A 21,329-nucleotide genomic window follows, 5' to 3' on the forward strand; every position below is an offset into this window, starting at 1 on the left:
CACATCAAGGAAATATATATATATATATATATATATATATATATATATATATATATATATATATATATATATATATATATATATATATATATATATATATATATATATATATATATAATTAGACTAATCTATTTTTTTTCCCAATAGACCCTTAACTGAGAGAGAACACATAAATAAAATTAAATAAAAATAAATGAATATAAAAAAAAAACTATTTTATAGGTTTATGTGCACACCAACCAACTGACCGACATATCAATAAATTAATCATATAAATAATTAAAATTAAAATCAAAATTTAATAAAAAAAATATTCGTTAATATTTAGACGCATGTGTATATTAAGAAAAACGGATAAACGGACACGAGAGTATTTATAATGTTTATGACACATTAAAAGATGATCAATGAAATGAAAAATATATATAAATATTTTTTTTATTTTATTTAGTCATTTTAGTGATTTTTCCCTTATCGTAGAAACTATAGTTTTCATAGGAAAATCTTGCTATCATTATGCTACACAATTATATATTGTATTAAACTATTAAATAAGTCATTATACACTAGTACAAAAATGTTAATTTACACCCGTTTTTTATTAAATTTACACCCATTATTTTTAATAAAAATCGGGTGTATATCCACAGGGTGAGAAATGTCTAACGAATTTACACCTGTTATTTTTAACAAAAATCGGGTGTAATTGGGCGTAATCACGTTTTTAATTACACCCTGTTTTAATAAAAATTGGGTGTAATTGGGCGTAATTATGTTTTTAATTACACCCTGTTTTAATAAAAATCGGATGTAATTGGACTTAATTACGTTTTAATTACACCCTATTTTAATAAAAATCGGGTGTAATTAGACTTAATTATGTTTTAATTACACCCTATTTTAATAAAAATCGGGTGTAGAAATGTTTTTAATTACACCCTATTTTAATAAAAATCGGGTGTAAATACGCCATTTATGAATGAACAATTATATCTATTTACACCCTATTTCATATACACCATTTAGTTATATTTCATTTTCAATTATAATAGCAAATACTATAAAATCATACACATAAAAATCATATTTTAACTAAGTCAAAATATTTTTAATATTAACCAAAAAGTATACAAAATCATGTACAGTCATAATATTTTAAGTATTATAAAATCATACACATAAAAATTATATTTTAACAAAGTCATAACACTTTCTTCATATATAATTTTACGCCATGCTTGACGGTTAGCTTCGGTGTTCTCTAGTCCAATTGAATCCAACCGCTTTCCGCATGTAGCATTGAATTCATCCATGGCCAAAATACCACGCCCTAGAGAAGCAATTGTTTTCTGTATGCAAAAAAACAAGACACAAGAAATTATTACAAGAAAGTGTTATTACAAGAAAGAGCCACATGTATCGATGGTAACCATACCGCGGTTTTGACGAGTCTAACCATGATCTGATACCACTTGTTGGGCAGTTCGGAAAGCGTCGAAAGTGTCAATGATGATAAACATTCAGGTTCTAAGAGACTTTTATACTACATATCCACCAAAAAAAATCATTTATTTATTTCATGCCATACACATCTTTCATGGGAAAGCACTTGCGAAGTTGTGCCAGACCAGAGTCAACATCCCAGAGTGAAATCATACCCTGATATATCACATGGATAATATAAGTATCACAAGTGGAATTTATATGATCCATAAACTAGTAATGAAGACATACCAGGCATGCTACAGCATTAGTCCTCCCGTGTTCCTCGTGTTTGAAAAGCCAATCTTCAAAATAGCTGCTTAAGCAATGTTTTTGGCAGTTAAAAATAGTAGCTTCTGATTTCTGAAAATAACTTCACACATACTTGCATTGCAGATTATTTTTTGGCTTTTAAAATATGAGCACCAAGTTCAACACATGTATAAAAAATCATAACCAATTGTTCAACAATCACTTGCAACTATTAATAAAAAAAATCATAGATTTAAAAGAAAACACATGCAAGCAGCAAAACTAATAGTTGTTTGTACTTCAAATTAAAAGAGCATGATTTATTTACATGCCCTTTCATCAAATTGGACCATAATTTAATTATTTACAATTCTAATCTTAGGGCATTAGATGTAAAAACTACACATGTACCGGGATTCATTGAGGCGGGACTAAATTTATTCTCAGTGTCAAACCTTGTATATATCCATAGGGGACTTGGCCTCCATGACTTCAAGATCACGAGCAAGAGCTAGATATCCTTCACTTAACTTAGAATTGTATAAGATATCCTGCAACATTTCTCTGTCGTCTTCATTTCCAGCCATTTCTATGTTGAGCACAAAAGCAATTCCCTACACACATCACAAAAATCATCAAAAGAGAGTCTCAATAAAGCTGTCGTCTTCATTTCCAGCCATTACTATTAACAAAAGCAAAATTCACATGACATTACTTTTCATTGATTCACTAATTTCTATTAATTTATTATTTTTCTACACAGGTCATCATCATAAGAAATTTTATGTCAAAAGAACATATATTTATATTTATATGATGACTTATTTAAATAAAGGATTTATTATAAGTAACATAGTTTTTTATTTAGAAATATAATCAAGGTACAAAACCCGCATGAGAATTATAAATAAACTAAGAAACTACACGATGAAGTAACATAACATGTTTATTGAATCTCTTTCATCACAAAAGCACAAATTTATTTAGGTAAACACTGAACACAGACAAGATAGAATAAAATAAATGGGGTTTTGTGTGAGCATTTGACAAATGGGGTTTTGAACAAACTTCAGACTGGTCAAATAACTTGTGTTAGGAAAACATGAATAAACTACTAACAACGTACCTGCTGTACATCAAGGCCACAAGCCTATCATAAAGATCACACAGAGTATCAAACTTTCATTCCTCCCTCTCAACCTCAACAAAGTATTGCTTAATGCACTGTAATCAGGGAGCAAAGTAATTGCATCAATATCAATATCCTGTTAAAGACGAAAAAGCAGAAATACAACGAAAGCAATTGATTAATTACCTCCAATGTCAATTCATCACGTTTTACAAGGATCCTTACAGGATCTGTCATGAACTTATTTGTCATCTCCAGTACTTCATGAGGTAAAGTAGCGGAAATCAAGACAACCTGAAGACTAGGTGGGAGGTATCTGTACACATCATAAATTTGATCTTTAAACCCTCTGCTCAGCATTTCATCAGATTCATCCTGTAACCAAAAAGAAAAATATAACATAATCATTGACACGACTACAAAAAGAAATAAAAAAAATCAATAGAAGGAATGAACTACCAGAACTAACAACTTGATAGCCCCCGTGCACAATGTTCTCCTTTTGATCGTGTCACAGACTCGACCAGGATTCCCAGATACTACATGAACTCCTTGTTCAAGTTTCCTTATGTCTTCTCCCACACTTTTGCCTCCAATGCAAGCATGCAATGGAATCTAACTGCAAAATCATAATTGTAACGCCACTTGATAACAAAATGCAGCAGATCAACCAAACCTTATGTCAATCAGTTCATGAATGAAACAACAAACAAGCATGATACTGGCTTTGGACATACTAATCAATCCCTCAAATTGATATTACACACACAGACACATATGATTGAGACCACCTTAGTTCAAAAGTAACTTTTGTCATAGTTAATTCAATTAGCAACTTCTTTGTAGACATTGAATTGATGAAACTTAAATATCTACAATGAGTTATTAAATAGACTAACTCTGACAATAAGTATGAATTGTGTTTCCAGAGGGATATCTCTTCCACAAGTTCCTACTCTATGTGTCATCCACCATAACTTGAACCGGAAGCAACACAAGAATCGAAGATCCCTGTTCATAACTCATAAACATAACCAATAAGAATAGGAAAACGAACTGCAACCTTCTGATAAAGCCTGAAACCATTGCCAATGAGCTGCCTTGAAATAAAGTTTATCAAAGACGGAAGAACCAAATCAACTATTACATCCATATTCGCTATTGTCCTACAAAATTTTAATTATTGAATTAGGCTTTCATACTATTAAAAATCATTTTCTTTGTGGTATCGTTCCATTTGCTAAGGTACACCTAAAACTCACCGAAAGTAACTTCTTTCGGATGTACACTTTTGCAAGGCAAACCCTCCCACTACATCAACTTTCACGATTATAAGTATATAACATAGGATCGAGTAGAACCTTGTCTTCGTGATTGTCATATGTGGCAACACATTCATTTGATTTTACAGTCCATAGTTTTACTAAACCATCAGCACCTGAAATATTAATTGAGGATATCACACAAGCAATCAAAACATTGGAAATTAAAAAATCAGCTATAGATAGCCCCATACCACAAGAAACAATCTGTGTTCCACGAGTAACAAACAGTGCTCTTAGCACACTTGAAGTGTGTCCTTCAAATGTTTTCAAACACGAACCATCAGATATAGCCCATATCCTTATTGTTTTGTCCCCAGATGCTGTTACTACACATTGATCAACAGGGGAAAACTCTACAGACCAAATTCCTCTTTTATGCCCTTTAAATACAACTACTGATACTAGATCCGGAAGTCTCCAAACACATGCGGTGCCGTCCTGATTGAAGACATGAAAATATAATTGATAGTAACTACAATGGAAGCACAAAATTTTCAAACAGGAAGAGTAAAGGAAGGAAGCTAGTGTAAGTAGTCTTTACACGTTAAAAAATGAAGAATACTATAGTCAGCAATGGGAACATACCTTTTAATAAGATTAGTTAATATAAAAGACCAAAGAAATTTGCAAGTCATATATAATACCAACCTGAGAACCACTACATACTAAACTATCATTTGGAGCAACAGCTACAGAATTGATATCTTTATCGTGAGCTGCAACAACAGCTTTTGCTTTTAAGTTAATTGGAGCTGTCAAGTTGTCCAAGAGACCATCCATACTCCACACCTTAAGAGTATGATCACTGAGAAACATTCACACATTCATAAGAAAAACTTAAACAGTATAAGTAGTATCCGAAAGCTTGCGCGTTTAAAACCAAAGGATTCAACAATAAACCCGGTAACATATTGGAACAGTCAAGTCATACAGCATAAAAAAAAAAGGAAAGTTTAACATCAAAAAATAAACAGGAAAGTCAAACTTTATTAAGGATAGGGATCCATTGGGAGAAAACTATTTGAGAGAGATAATTGTGGCTGTCTTCTTTAAAAGATTGGCAACACAGCATAGGTCAACCATAATGTTTTTAACATGTTATATCAAAGTGACATTGTCACTGGCAAAACAAAGCAACAGATAACAATCAAACTTAACGACAGAAGGTTTTTGAAAATATATTTCAAACTAGCTATTGGTGCTAAACCATAATGTTTTTAACATGTTATATCAAAGTGACATTGTCACTGGCAAAACAGAGCAACAGATAACAATCAAACTTAACAGCAGAAGCTTTTTCATCTTACAGTAATTACTTTTACTATTAAAAGAGTTATCATGAGAAAAACCATATAAAGCGACTCCAAAATGCAGGAACTTATGGAGAGTAAAAAATAAATCCTTGCTGTTATGAAAAAAAAAACAGTAATGCATCGACAGATTCTACACTCACCTACTGCCACTAACAAAGAAGTCCCGCTTTTTTTTTAAAATGCAATGGCTCCAACAGCTCCCATGTGACCTATACCAACTCCAATGCAGCTTGTAATTTCTGAGTCCCATAACCTAACCTATACAGCCAGTGGACATTGTTACATAATTTTATATCGACTTCAACAAAGTGCACTACAAGCATATTATTATTATTAACTTATTACAAACATTATATAAGAGTTCCTGCAGAAGAAAGTTCAAAGTCATAGTGGAGACCAAAGAGGTAAAACTTACAGTGTTATCTTTACTTCCAGTCACAATTAGGTTTCTCCCGGAACTTGATACACAGGTGTCAAGGCATAGAACTATTTCAGTATGACCAGATAAGACATAAGAACATGACATAGATGCAAGGTCATAAACCCGAACCTGCAAAGAGGTAGTTCATTAAAGGCCGAGAACATAAACATCACACTTGCGCGGCTGAAGAATGCAGAATTGATACATAACAAATTGAAGGATGGTAACCAAATGCTGAACTTCTTACATTGATCAATCATTCAAATCCCAACAAATATGGGAGACGGCGTCTCCTTTATCCTTTTGTGAAAATAACTGTATAGCTTTAATAAAATTAGGATTGTTCAATTTCAGAAAATTAGGATATATAGTTTTCTGGTGTGACATTATACCAGTCTTTGCAAGACACTATTGACTAGCACTTTCTCTATTTTTCTTGTTTGTGTTCTTTTTTGACCTCATTTGCAATGCATCCAACGGAAATTTATCCTTTTTTAGCATAAAGTTTAAATGTTGATTAAATAAAAAAACTGAGTGCACAACTTTTTGCACATCTGAAGCTTTTTGCTCAAACAAGCAAACTGCACTGTTGATATTAAATAAAAAAACTGAGTGCACAGCTTCCATCTTGATTAAGATAATTTTGAAACTTAAAGGCCGGTCCTTTAGTTGGTAAAAAATATTATATCCCAAATTTAGGTGAGCCAAATTACTTACAAGTTACAGGTTTGCCACCGTATAAATAAACTCCAAGTGACAAACACAAATTATGTTAACAAGTTTTTAACTCGGGTCCTTGCATACCTCCCATATTTCATTTCAATCTAATTTCAGTCACAGTTTTGGATTGATCAGTATTATTAGGTGTACACTATTCTCTCTTTCCTTTCAAACAACAAGACTATGGGAGATTGATTCCTAAGATTTTCGGCTTAAACTCCTAACCTTAGGGTTAGGGGCCTTGGTCTTTGGGGGTTTTTCTCTTAGGTTTTTCTGTTGTTTCAAGTTTTATCTAGGGTTAGACAAGATGAGGTTTTCAAAAGAGGGTCAATGGATGAAGGTGAGGGGAGGAGGCAGGAGTGTGTTGAAGTGGGATATAGCTAGAGAAGGAAAAGGGATGCTGAAAGAAACAGATGTTTCGTCGTCTTTTTTTGTCACTGAGTTTGGAGATAGGTGGAAAGCTAGGGATTTATTTTATGAATTCAAAGAAATGGGAGATATAGAGGAAGTGGTAATCCCACCTAGAAAAGATAGATTCGGGAGACGCTTTGGTTTTGTTCGGTTCCTTAATGTCATAAACGAGAACTTAATGGCAACAAAGCTGGATAACATTATTCTTGATGGAAGAAAGCTCTTCGTAAACTTGCCTCGATTCAGTAGACCTAAGGCCTTTAAAGAAGCTGTCAAAGAGACCAAGAAGGAGCCGGCTCAGATGGTTTTGCAAGTTAATAATGGTGATAAGTTTAGGGGTAACAGATTTGGTAAGTTTGTGAAGAATCGTTCTTATGCGGATGTTATCCAGAATACCTGTGGCGATAAAGATGGTGCAGCAGGTAGCCCGATGAAAAAAACAGTATGGTACCAACCAAGTTTAGATGCAATCTCGCAATACAAGAAGGCTTACACAGGTTGGGTTAAGGATCCGGGTCAAATGGTAGATTTTAAGAAACTTTTTCATGAGGAAGGAATTTTTACTATTAGAATAACGAGCATGGGTCCTAATCTCTGCCTTTTGGAAGACTTGGTTGAAGGTGACATTGATTTGTTCCTGGAGGAGAGGAAATCTTGGTGGGAGCAGTGGTTTTGTAAGATTAGGAAGTGGGAGCCGACAGACATAGATGAAGAGAGGGTGGCATGGATTAGAGTGGTGGGAGTTCCCTGTCATGCATGGGGTGAGAAGTGTTTTAGCATCTTAGTTGAATCCATAGGAGTTTTCGTGAGATGTGATGAAGGAACGGCTCTGAAGAATAGGTTGGATGCAGCTTGCATTTGCATCAGAACTAGTCACAAAGAAAAACTGGATGTGGCGGTTAGGTTAAACATAGAAGGAATATTTTTTGAAGGCAGATTAATGGAGGACACTCACGGTATCCCTGAATGTCCAAAGCATTTGGCTTTTTGGGAAGATTCGGAATCGGAGTCATTTTACCAGGCGGAGGGCAGCAGGACCGGTGGGGAGGAGGAAGAAGATGTTCAAATCGAGGCAGAAAGTGAAAAGCTGTTTGTAGGTGTTGATGGGACAGAACCTGCATATAGGGATAGACAAATGATCTCTATTTCTGATTCACAGAGTCAGAAACTTTTGGAAAAGGTGTTTTTTGAAGTTTCTAATGCTGGTAATAAGGAGTATACCGAGGCTAACTTTAAGGAAGCATTTAATGATAGTGGGTCAAATGTCAATACTAGCTGTGTGGGGGAGTCTGTACGTGCAGAGGCTGTAGAGAAGAGAGGGGGTGATGCTGACTCAGCAAAGGTTAATAGTGGTTTAAAATCTATTGGGCCTGGTTCCTCTATGGATAGGTCTAATGGGCCTTTATCTTTTGATGAGGTCTGTAGAAGTGTGTGCAAGGGGGTGGGACCAGCAAGTTTGCCTAAGGGCCCAAGTTACAGGAAATAAAAAAAAACAAAAAAAATCAAAAAGAGAAGCCTAAGCGAAAATTTTGGAAAACAAGTTTCAATTTCTTCCTCATATTTTGCCTGTATCGCTCCAAGGCATGAGAAAGGCGTCGGAATTAATAGAAGAAAGGGAAGCATGGTCCAGACGGAAAGGAATGGTTTAGCCGGCACCTCTTCATCTTCAACCGATACCATCTCAACAGGTGAGTCCTTCTCGGAATCTTCTTTAGCGGATTCTGCTATAATTCGTTGTAATAAGCGACTGACTGAGAAATCGGATGTGGGTACGAGGGTGTGGAACTCAATTACCAATTTAGGGGTGGTAAGTGGTAAGGAGGATAATGAGAACGAGAGGATGATTAGTGATATGGAGGTTAGGGATATGGAGGGTATGAGGAGTTTGAAGGTGATTAATGAGAGTGTCCGATGAATTTTCTTTCCTACAATATCAGAGGGGGTGGAACTCTTTCTAAAAGAAAAAGAGTTGGTTTGTTGATTCAATCGTTTGGCATAGATGTGTGTTTCTTACAAGAGACGAAATTAGTTTCTTTTAACGATGTCCTTGCAAGAGAGTTCTGGGGTAATAATGATGTGGAATGGACAGCGAGTCATTCTAGAGGAGCTTCGGGTGGTATGGTGATCTTATGGAGAAAAGGCGCAATAATGGTTAACTATAGTTTTTCGGGTAGTGGTTTTGTTGGTATTAATGTTGCGTGGAAAGGAGAAGGGTATAACCTTGTTAATATATATGCGTCTTGTAAGAGGATGGAGAGACTTGTTACGTGGGAAGCTTTGATTTCGCTTAAACAAGGGAGGAATTTGGAGGAATGGTGTGTGGCGGGAGATTTCAATGAGGTTTTGAGAAGAGAGGAGAGGTTAGGAGAAGGAGGTCACCGGAATTGTAAAGGGATGGAGGACTTCCGTAATTTTGTGGAAGGTATGAATTTGATAGATGTAAATTGTGTCGGAGGGAAGTACACTTGGTTCAAAGATAATGGCAAAGCTATGAGTAGATTGGATAGATCCTTAGCTTCAAAGAAGTTGTTAGATAGATGGGAAGTGGTTGATCAAAGAATAGAGAGAAGAGAAATATCGGATCATGCCCCCATTACTCTTAGAGTGGGTTATGTTGATTGGGGTCCTAAACCTTTTTGCTTTAATAATGCTTGGTTTAAGCATGAGGATTTCTTTGATTTTGTGGTTCAAGAATGGAAGTTGTTGGATGTAAGAGGAAGGGGAGACTATGTGCTTTATGAAAAATTAAAAAAGATCAAGGAAAAGATTCGGGTGTGGAATAGGGAAGTGTTTGGTTGGATAGATTTGAAGGTGGAAGAGGCAATGGATAAAATAAATGATCTTGATAAGGCTATTGAGGTGAATGTTGGGGGAGGTATTGAAAAAGAGGTTTTAGATAGAAGCTTGGCTACCAAAGATTGTTGGAATTTCTTGGATATGAAGGAGAGTATGCTAAGATTGAAGTCTCGTAATCTTTGGTTGAAGGAGGGAGATAAGAATACAAAGTTCTTTCATAATTCTATGAAGGAGCGTCATAGGCGTAAAGCGATCTCCTCGTTGGAAGCCCCTCAAGGTAGAATAGAAGGTGTAGTGAAGATAAAGGAGGAAGTTAGAAGACACTTTGATGATTTCTATAGGGAGGAGGATAGGGATAGACCGGTTCCGGAAGGCCTTGTGTTCAACACTTTGAAAGAGGAAGAGGCTTCATGGCTAGAGAGGGTTTTCTCGGAAGAGGAAGTGAAAGAAGCGGTGTGGTCTTGTGATGGGAACAAAAGTCCGGGTCCGGATGGTTTTACCTTAGAGTTCTTTAAAAGGTTTTGGATTGTGGTTAAGGAGGATGTTCTCCTTTTTGTCCATGACTTCTATGAGAGGGGGAGACTCATTAAAGCTTGTAATTCCGCGTTCATCACTTTAGTCCCTAAAACCAACAATCCTCAATCTTTGAATGAATATCGACCTATTTGTTTGGTGGGAAGCTTGTATAAGATTTTGGCTAAGTTGTTGGCAAATAGGTTAAAGAAGAGGATTGGGATTCTTGTTTCGCAAAATCAATCGGCTTTTATTGAAGGTAGAAATATTTTGGACGGCGTTCTTGTTGTGAATGAGGTGATGGATTTAGCTAAAAGAGAGAAAAGAAGTTGTGTGGTTTTGAAAGTAGATTTCGAGAAAGCTTATGATAGAGTAAGTTGGAACTTTGTTAGATATATTTTTAAAAGGATGGGTTTTGGAGATCGGTGGGTGAGGTGGATGGAGTGTTGTGTTTTTTCTAGTTCCTTGGCTATTCTTGTTAACGGGAGTACTACAAAAGACTTTAGTGTGGAGAAAGGCCTTAGACAAGGCGATCCATTGTCCCCGTTTGTCTTTGTGTTGGTCATGGAGGTTCTCACTGCGCTAATGAAAAGATCTAAGGAGATAGGAGAATTCCGGGGGTTTCGTTATAAAGAGGATAAGGAGATGGATTTGCTTCAATTTGCGGATGACACAATATTTTTGGCCGAAGGAGATCCCGCGAATCTTTGGAGTATGAAAGCTATTCTTAGAGGTTTTGAAATGATGTCGGGCCTTAGAGTTAACTTCCATAAGAGTAATCTTTATGGTATTAACGTGGGTGAGGAGTTTTTGGAAGCGGCTTCGTCTTTCTTAACTTGTAAAGTGGGTTCCTTACCTTTTAAGTTCCTTGGGGTGAGAATAGGTGATAGCCCTAGGAAACTTTATATGTGGAAGGATCTTTTGGTTAAGTTTAGAAAACGGATTAATAGTTGGAGAGGTAGATATCTTAGCATGGCGGGTAGAGTGGAGATGATTAATTCGGTTCTCAATGCTCTTCCGATTTTTTCTTTATCGTTTTACAAAGCCCCTAAGAAAGTGTTACAAGAGATCAAATCTATTCAAAGTAGGTTTCTTTGGGGAGGTGGAGATAAAGAAAAACCTATTCATTGGGTTAGTTGGGATACGGTTTGTAAATCTAGAAAGGAAGGAGGTTTGGGTGTTAAGAATGTGGAAATAATGAATGTTGCTTTAATTAGTAAATGGAAGTGGCGTATTCTTACGGAAAAGGAGGCGGTGTGGCAAGATTTGTTAAGAGCTAGATATGGCAATATTAGTCTTAAAGTTTTGATTGGAGATGTCTCAATTTTGTCAAAGAAGGAGTCGCATTGGTGGAGAGATTTAATAGCCTCGGACAATTATGAGAAGCTTCTTTTCGATCACTTTACGAGTGCTATTAAATGTAATGTTGGGAATGGATTTTCTACTCCGTTGTGGTTCGCTTTTTGGGCGGGTCAAAAATCTCTTATGGAATTATTTCCTAATTTATTCTCTCTAGCTGGAAATTTTCTGGACTCAATTAATCTTGCAGGAGCTTTTGTTGAAGGAGTTTGGAATTGGAACTTGGCTAGTTGGTTTGCAGAAGGGAGTATAGCGGCTGAGTTAGCAGTGCATCTGCCCCAAAATTCCATGCACAGTAGAGTGGCAGCGCTGGAAGCCACCGTAGCAGGCCTTGCTGCCGCCAACAGTGGTGCTGGGACTGCTTCTGTCCCGACTCAGCACCTGGCAGCTGAGATGCAGTCCCTACTGGCAGCTCTTAATACTGTTCGGATCAAGGAAAATGTTGAGGACAGCTTCTCTTGGGCGAAGGATTCTAGTGGGAGCTTTACCGTTAAATCGTGCTATGAATTTTTTAAGAAGTTTCTATCCGGTCCGCCGTTGGAAAGTGAAAAGGTGGAGGCCTTAAACTTTCTATGGAAATTCAAAGTTCCTCCAAAGATTCTTTGTTTTGCTTGGAGGTTTTTATTAAATAGATTGGCCACTAGAGATCAATTGGTGAGAAGAGGTGTGTTGGAGGAAGGAATTGATTCTAGGTGTGCCTCATGCGGCTCCGGTGAGGAATCCTTAACTCATCTTTTCTTTTCGTGTAATGTCACCATTTGCATATGGAGAAGGGTGTTTATGTGGCTTGAATTATCCGGATTTTTGTCCTTTCAAGAGTTTGGGGATTTCTTCTATAATTTCCGGAAAATTCCTTGCATTGTTAAGCGTACGATTGTGGGTACCGTTTGGCTTGCTACGGTGTGGTCGATTTGGCTTAAGCGGAATGCGGTGATCTTTGAGAAGGAAGTTTTTAGCTTTACCGAATGTATGTCGGATATAGTTTTGAGCTCTTGGAGGTGGTTATGTGCTTTTCATAAGAGAGTTAATCTTTGTAATTTTTATCTTTGGAACACTCTACCTCTTCTTTGTTTTGAAAGGTAGTAGTTCTTTTTCTTGTATCGGTTCGGAGCATCCCTTTTGCTCCCGTTTAATTCCATTACCTATTTAAAAAAAATCCACCACTAACTAAATTTAATTCATACAAATTGATATGGAACTAGAAATATTTTAACTTATGGAAAAAAAAAATTCACATATATTACCCTTCAGAACTCCATATGCGCACAATGCCTCGTTCACCAACAGTAACAAAATGTGTTGCTTGAGAACCAGTATGTTTTTTTGAATTTTGGCAATATGAATCTAATGAGGAAGCAAAAGGACTCCCAGCACTAATAAGACAAACAGATTCAACTGCCTCATTTGTGATGACAGTCTTCTTGCTACTATAATCACGAAGATCCCACAATGTCACAATCTGCCAATACAAATTCAGAGACCAATTTGTCAAATTAATAAATGAAGTTCATTGCAGTTTTGGCCTACTAGTAAAACTGCCATCCAGACAAATTAAGCAATGTGTAAAACTAAGGATAAGTCTCACTCTAAAGAAAAATAAATAAAATGAAGAAAAGAAAACGCTCATGGTGCAAAAAAAGGACATAGCGGAAGCCGCAAAGTGGTTAAAATAAATAACTAAAAATAAAATATAGCATGCTGCACACAAATAAAAGCTGCATAAACAAAAATTAAAAAGGTGACTAACAAAAAACTCAAAATCGCAACAGCTCAAACAAGTGACAGAAGTGCTGTTTCATTTTCTGCAGTTGATCTAAACCCCTCTGTGTAATAGCAGTATAGCAATGCTATACCAGTTATTTAGCAACACCAAACCATTGTATCACAGGTAAATTAAAACAGAAAGGAAAGTGAAGTGTTAAAAATCTTGCCTTATCTCTTCCAGCACTGAGCAGGGTCCATCCGTCTTCAGATACTGCAATGGAGGTCACTGCAGAGTGATGATTATCTAGGACTGCAATGCATTTATTCTTTCGCTTGCTCTTGGAAAAATCCCAAACCCTTACAGTTGCATTATCACCCCCATCATCACTGCCAGAAAAAAGCTGCATACACCGATTCCATTAGGCTCAAACAATCGATTATTTATGGTTTAGGTTTAGAATCGGAATGGGAAACGTGTTTTTCTTCAATGCTGAAGCAAATCCCCATGAATCTGGATCTAACAGAAACCGCGTTTACACACATTCGATTTTCATTGTTGGAATGAGAGAGTGGATTTTGAACAGTTAGGTTTTTTAGAGAGAGAGAGAGTGAAGAATGATTCAAAGATCAAGAGTGGCATTGCTTTGGGCGTAGAAAGCGCCAAACTAAACGTTCTCAAATCAATCTTGTATTGAAATTATTCATAATATTCACAATATTCACTAAGAATAATATTTTGACTTATAAAAATAAATATTTTTTTAAGTCAATTTAAATTTACACCCGATTTTTAATTTAACGGGAGTAATTGAAATTTAAATATAATAATATTTTTAATTTACACCCATTTTTAAAAAATCGGGTGTATATTTTCACATGATCAATCATAAACTTACACTTTATTTACAAAAGTGCCACCGTGTTTCTTATTTACACCCGTTTTTAGTATATTGGGTGTAAATTTTAAAATTATATTGTTCATTTTGCACTAGTGATAGTTATAAATTGAAGTTGCTATTTTTCATATCTCTATGAATGAATTAAGGTAACATTATTTGCATTACATAATTTAGGCATAAGATGTAAAACTAAAATGAAACTTCCAAATATTTCTCTACATGATTGTTATGCTTACTCACATTCACAATAACCTAATACACATCGCCTTCTTCGTGGAGGCAAGCACATATCTTTCGGACAATCTAGGAATGATACACAAGGAACGAAAGCTGAGATGTCAAACAAAAACAAAACAAATGTTATTAAAAGGAGACGAAATATTGTGTATAAAACATAAAAAATATTGTCAATAAAATATAAAATTATTGTGGATAAAAAAAATGAAAATGGTGTGAAAAATAACTTACATCCAACAGGTTCACGTGGTCCTGTAAGAGCAAAAGAAATTTTATTAAAAGGTGATGAAATAATATGCCTAAGATAAAAAAAAATAATAGTTTAAATGCAGTAAAAAATTGACTTACTTCTACTAGTTCCAATAATAATTAAGGAAAGAAAAATGATCAAAACATAAATGAATTTGAGGATTTGAGCCATATTTTTCCAGATATAAAAAAAAAAAAAAGAAAATTGTTTTATCACTTTTAGATTAAAAGCTTCATGTGTTGTTGGTTTTTAATGTATTAATTTAGCACATAAGAGTTGCAAGAAACTATTTTTAAAATTAAATTATTGCTAAATGTCTCTATGATACATCAATATGTTGTGTTTATCTTTTTAAATTGTTATTTTTTATTGAACTTTTAATATATTTTTTCTACTTAACCTTTCAGGATAGCCAAAGAAATAAAACCTCTCAATATAAATAATACTAACATATTACTAATTAATGATTAAATAAACTCATTATTGAAATAATGAGTCAAGGAGGTAACGAGACATATATTTTAAATTTAAAATACGATATGATAGTTTAAAATGAAATCTATGGTAAAGTTAGTATTAAAAGTGCAAGAAATGTGTTTGAATTTTGTTGAAACATTTTAAAATTGATTTTACAAATTATTTATAAAATATTTCTCTTTATAATGAAAAAACACAATTTTGGAAACAATGTTTAATCAGATGAAAGACAGATAAGAATGAAACAATCACACAAATTTTTGATTTTATTATTCTTTTATTGTACATAAATTCACTTCATTTAGTGATTTACCTAAAATATTAGTGAAATTGTTTCACTCTTAAAAAAACCTATTGGACTTGATAAATGCATGCCACTATGGAATGAGTCAACTCTAGTGTGACTCCATACCTATCTATCACTTTTCACATTAAAGTGAACCAACTAGAGGACAAAGAAGAACTCGCTGATCATAAGTTCTTCATGAACGAAGAACAATATTATTAATATATGAACGAAGGCGTTGCCACAAAGAAAGAGCCATTTCTAGTGTGTTTATAAACCTACATGTCACTCTCCACAATAAAGTGAATCTCCTGGAGGACAAGGAAGAACCCAGCGACAATAAGTTCTTAATGAACAAAGAGCAATATTCTTAATCTAAGGTCTTAAGTAATTCTCTCTGAAAACACCTTTTTATCTCCACTATGCCAAATTTGTCTTTTAACAGCACCCCTACGAAAGCACTTTTAGGAAAAAGCGCTGGTATAGGCTTCGCTAAAAACAAAATTAAAAAACACGCTAAAAAAACATTAAAAAAGCGCTGGTATAGGTTATGTCTACAAAAGCGCTTTCTAAAAGCGCTGGTATATGCCACCTTACGAAAGCGCTTTGTAAAAGCGCAGATATATGGGTAGATATGAAAGCGCTTCAAAAAGCGCTGGTATAGGTATAGGCTACGAAAGCGCTTTTTGGGAAAAAGCGCTGGTATAGGGGTAGATATGAAAGCGCTTTTGAAAAGCGCTGACGTAGCTCATTTTAAAATTAAATTTTTTAAAACAAATTAAAACAGACGCGTTTTGTCTTTCATTATTCTTCATCGTTCTCACTGTTCTCACTGTTCTTCACTGCCCTCACTGTTCTCACTGTTCTTCATCGTTCATCGTTAACAAACGCTACAGCCGACCACCACTCAACGTCTGCTCGCCGCCGCCAACCTCCACAACACCGACCACCACTCAACAACTTCTCGCCGCCGCCGCCGTTCTATATTACAGTTTCACTTTGTGAAGGTTAGCGAAATTCTCTGTTGTAGTTTTAGGGTCTGTAGTAGTTTTAGGGTTTTGTGTTAGGTTTTAATGAATGGGTTTTCTGTATTATTGAATCCTATTATTAGTAATTTGCATAAGCCATAAAATTCATGTGTGCTGTGAGTAGAATCGAATAGAGGATTTCATTGCTTTCAGTGCTTTTTCTAATTAGAGAATCGAATGAAAACTGATACTAATTAGCCTCTGAAGAACTTATTATTAGTAGAAAGAAACAGAACAGTTTTGTTACCCATTTTTGGTCTTGTCATGATTCCACCAATGTCCTGTGTTGAAAATGATTATACCAGCATTATAATACTGAGAATTAGTAGCCCAATTTTATTTGAATTTGAAAAGTGATTTATAGCAACTTGTATCGTATCAAAGCTAAATTGCAATGACTCAATGACCATTATTTCATCTTCTCCGTCGTCTTCGTATTCTTCATTGTTAGCTTAGGACATTAACCAAGTTAAATAAGATAGTTTTTTTAATGGCGCTGCTATGGCGATGACAGTATGTGTTTTGTTGTGTCCTGCGCCACAAATTTAGTCTCAGTTACTAATATTTTCACTGTATTTAGTGTGTGTGATTTTCAAGCAAGCATCTTTAATATATAGATATGAGAATTATGTTTTCTTTTTTATATGTTTAAATTAGAATTTGAAGGACTGAATTTCATGTGTCTATTAGGATGTAGGTTCTTTTAGAATCTCTCAATCAATTTTGTCTTAGCGGTTACTAACTTTGTGAATTTGCTATAGGGGTAACTTGTGTAAAGTGAAGGTTTGATCGTTTCCCGGCCTAGTTCGACGTTTGGTGTTTTCTTGAGTTCGGTAACATCCGAGGTAAATTTCTTTCTCAAATTACTGGTATTATGATGAATTTTGCAGTATAAAAACTAATTTTAATATGTTCAATCTAGATTGGGGTTTTTTTGATATTGTGTTAGTAGTGGTGTATTTAACAACATCGTGTGTGTGTTTAATTTTACAGTTACTTTGAAGCCTCTGGTTTCTACTTGTACAACGCCGATTCAAACCTACCCGTCTCCCACATCAAGTCCAACTCAGGTTACTAGCCCTTTCTTCTTGCTTATAGTTTGTTGTTTTATGCTTATAGTTTATTGTTTATGGTTCTATTTAATTTCAATTTAGTGTCTCTCAATCAGTTTTTTGGTTTGTGGACTTATATTACCTTGAAATAAGGTAATGTCTTCTTTAAGAAATCGGGGGTAGGCTGAAATAAGGTACTGTATTCTTTTAGAGACTCAAACAATCGAGACAACTGTAATTTCCTATCTTTAGCTAAGTACCAACTTAACAAATATGAAAGCTATAGCATCTCATTAGGTATTGCTTAAATGTTGCTTATTCACAGTAGTATATTTTTGTACTATAGTTGCATAACATTCTATTATTCACACTTTATAGGATCTCATTAGGTATTTTGATCAAGACATAATGATGATAGCTATTTATTATCTTGACAGAATTCCTTAGTACCTGATAGAGAAACCAAGAAGCATTTGTTTAGCTTAATTAAGACATGGATAAGACATGGATGAATTCAAACCGATTGTCGAAAGAGTACGAGAAAGGGGTATGGGAATTCGTTGAGTTTGCGGTTGCGCACTCCGAAGACCCGATTCGAATGTCGTGTCCTTGCTTGGGTTTCTGTTATGGGGATAAGGTTGACGGGAATAAGTTGGCATCGCATTTACTACGGTTTGGAATTGATAGAAGTTATACAGTTTGGAGTTTGCATGGTGAGAAAAGTAACGGGAATGTTGAGCCGAGGTGTAATACGAAGTATGATTCAAACGACGATTGCACAGACACATACGATTGCGATCGAGTCGAAGAGATTGCAGAAGCGCTTGAAGAAGATCTTGTGGATTGTCCCAAAATGTTCGAGAGGTTGGTAAGCGATGCAGAGAAACCGTTGTATGATGGTTGTTCAAAATTCACAAGATTGTCTGCGGTGTTAAAGTTGTACAACTTAAAGGCGGACAATGGATGGTCGGATAAAAGTTTCACAGAGTTATTAGCCCTTATGAAAGATATGCTACCAAAGGATAATGTACTGTTACGTTAATTATTTTTTACATTTTAATTTTAGACTGCTCCTACAAAACCCGCAATTAAGGGTAGAGGGATTTTACAGGAGGAGGAGTCTGTTGCATCACTAAAAGAGGTACATTTAAGGTGTTAATATATAATTTGAATCTAAAACTGCATGATTTTATATTTTACCGATTGTTATATGATTTTTAGGCATCTGCTCGGGGGTCACAACAAGTGACACAGCAAGTTCGTAGCGTACCACCTAAGGGTCCTCCGAAGCAAGCAGCAAAAAAAGGTGGTGCTTTTGTGCCTCGATACCGGACGATGCTCGAAACACTTGTTGATATGTCCGATTTGAAGGATGGTTCTCTCTGTAATATCAATATGGATGAAGGTATCTTTGGTGTTGAATTCATGTCAAATATTGCAATAGATGACTTGGAAGAGATTTTTACGCATGAACAACTAGGCGTCGCTAATATGCACTCATACATCCGGTAATATTCACTCATCCGATATATTCTTTAATTAGCCGAACAAATAATTTACACATTTCAATGAAAATAATCTAATGTTTATTATGTGTGGTTATTTAAGGTTGTTGTATGACAGAGTGTTGCGCGGGACTGCATTGTCAAACAGATTCCGTTTCGTGTCTTCCGCCCATTGCAGCGGAATGACAATTGCTTCGGAACCGGAATCAGTTAGACAGCGCTTAATCGATAGATTCCTGTCCTCCGGCAATACAGAAAGTATGATTCTTTGGGCGTATAATACCCGACCAGTAGGGTTAGTTTCTCATTTTTTATTCATCTAATCGTTGTTTCTTTTGCGTAGCAAAATTCTCATATAATCTATTGTTTTAATTTATAGAGCACACTGGTTGTTACTTGCTATCAACCCTATAAGAGAGGTGGTATATTTTCTAAATTCGGTAGATGGTGAATGGACCAATTATTCGACTATGAAGTTAATGGTTGATACGTAAGTGGGATCGTTCTAAATATTCGTGTATATTTATATATTTAATTATTTGTGAGATTGATCTAAATAATTGCTTTTATATTTTTGTTAGATCAATACAAGTGTTCCAAAGTCAACGAGACGCACATGTATCCCGGACAAAATCAAACAACATTACTTGGATCAAAGTGCAGGTACATTATTTTTCACAATTTTGCTTATAATATTTTTGCTACTTGATAAAACAAGACGTACAACTATAAAATGTTATTTGTTTTTCTATGTAGTGTCCGATACAGCGAAACAGTTCAGACTGCGGATACTTTGTTTTGAGGTTTATGAAAGAAATCCTTCAAATGAATCAATTAGAGATTCCAATCACGGTATGGAATTATAACTTAATTAGATAACTTCTTATAATTTATTACATTTAACTAAATCATTCATATTATGTTTTTGTTCTGTAGTACTTTGTTGAATTCCGCGTTGCTTCTTACACGAGACTTAAGATGGAAGAAATCAAAGAGGATTTGTGTCAATTTTATATTCATCAGTTTTTCATGTAGGATTTGTGTCGATTTGAAGTATCAAATTATAGTACTCTAGGATATATGGTTACTAACTTTGTTCATACTATTGCCAATATTTGAAGTATAATATTGTTGATGTTACAGATTTTGTTTGTTTGACAGGAATTATAATGATGTATATATATATAATTTTGGATATTAATTATAATGGTATTATATTAGTATATATATATATATATATATATATATATATTGTCCTACGTATGGTTGAAAATATATCGTCGAAAATATATTACACGTCGAAAATATTACAGGTTGAAAATATATTACAGGTCGAAAATATTACAGGTCGAACTGGGAGGCTTAAATTACAGGCTGCACTTTAAAATACCTCATTTAGCAACGACAGCGCTTTTAAAAAGAGCTCTTAAAGGGCCACATACGAAAACGCTTTATTACAAAAAGCGCTGTCAAAGATTAAAAAAAAGCATAAAAAATATAAAAATACGCAACCTACGAAAGCGCTTTTGGAAAAGCGCTCTTATAGGGGGGGCTATCAGAGCGCTTTTTCCAGAAAAGCGCTCTCATAGGGTGGGATACCAGAGCGCTTTTCTGGAAAAAACGCTCTTATAAGGGGAGCTACCAGAGCACTTTTTCCAGAAAAGCGCTCTTATAGGGGGGTCTACAAGAGCGCTTTTCCGAAAAAAGCGCTCTTATAGGGGGGGTTTACCAGAGCGCTTTCAAAAGCGCTTTTGTTACCTACGCCAGTGCTGGCTTTGACAGCACTTTAAAGCGCTTTTAAAGCCCAAAATAAGCGCTTTAGAAGACCTTCCGTGTTGTAGTGCTCACCCACAACCCCTCTTGAATTTGGAAAATAGAGTAAAGTGTTTGAAATATAATCTTGAGAGGAATACTAACTAGCCAAGGGTCTCCTCAGAAGGAAGTCGAAAGACCAGACTCAACCTTCTTAACCAAAGCCAACACAATGTTAACACTTTAACACCTAAGTTAATTTTTGAAATCACTAAGGTACATTGAAATTGGAAAGTGAATATCATCTTGTATTGGGGAGAAATTGAGTATTTATGGGATATGGGCCTTTAGAATCCTTTTTGGGTCTTGGTTCTCGCTGGAACAACTACTAACCACCATTATAATAATGTTTTAGAGA

At 35.2% G+C, this 21,329-nt stretch overlaps 1 protein-coding gene and 1 pseudogene across 1 annotated transcript; both read right to left on the bottom strand.

Annotated features, from left to right (window-relative positions):
* Nucleotides 1–1,086: 1,086 nt before the first annotated feature.
* LOC131604249 (protein TORMOZ EMBRYO DEFECTIVE-like) lies at nt 1,087–16,445 on the bottom strand (annotated as a pseudogene).
* On the bottom strand, nt 1,436–2,347 carry LOC131601355 (26S proteasome non-ATPase regulatory subunit 2 homolog A-like). The gene is made up of 3 exons (XM_058873141.1): nt 2,190–2,347; nt 1,735–1,845; nt 1,436–1,659 (listed from the first exon to the last, which is right to left on the bottom strand). Exons 1-3 carry the CDS (start codon nt 2,319–2,321, stop codon nt 1,573–1,575), a joined length of 330 nt encoding a protein of 109 aa, XP_058729124.1. The 5' UTR covers nt 2,322–2,347; the 3' UTR covers nt 1,436–1,572.
* Nucleotides 16,446–21,329: the final 4,884 nt, after the last annotated feature.

The sequence above is a fragment of the Vicia villosa genome, linkage group LG5 (genome assembly GCF_029867415.1).
Source record: "Vicia villosa cultivar HV-30 ecotype Madison, WI linkage group LG5, Vvil1.0, whole genome shotgun sequence".
NCBI lineage: Eukaryota > Viridiplantae > Streptophyta > Magnoliopsida > Fabales > Fabaceae > Vicia > Vicia villosa.

Excerpts from the sequence above, each read along its gene's own strand:
- LOC131601355 (XM_058873141.1), bottom strand. The coding sequence starts at position 2,321 with ATGGCTGGAAATGAAGACGACAGAGAAATGTTGCAGGATATCTTATAC. Across the intron at positions 1,846-2,189 it reads CCCCTATGGATATATACAAG|AAATCAGAAGCTACTATTTT; the intron begins GTTTGACACTGA and ends AGTTATTTTCAG. Across the intron at positions 1,660-1,734 it reads CTAATGCTGTAGCATGCCTG|GGTATGATTTCACTCTGGGA; the intron begins GTATGTCTTCAT and ends GTGATATATCAG.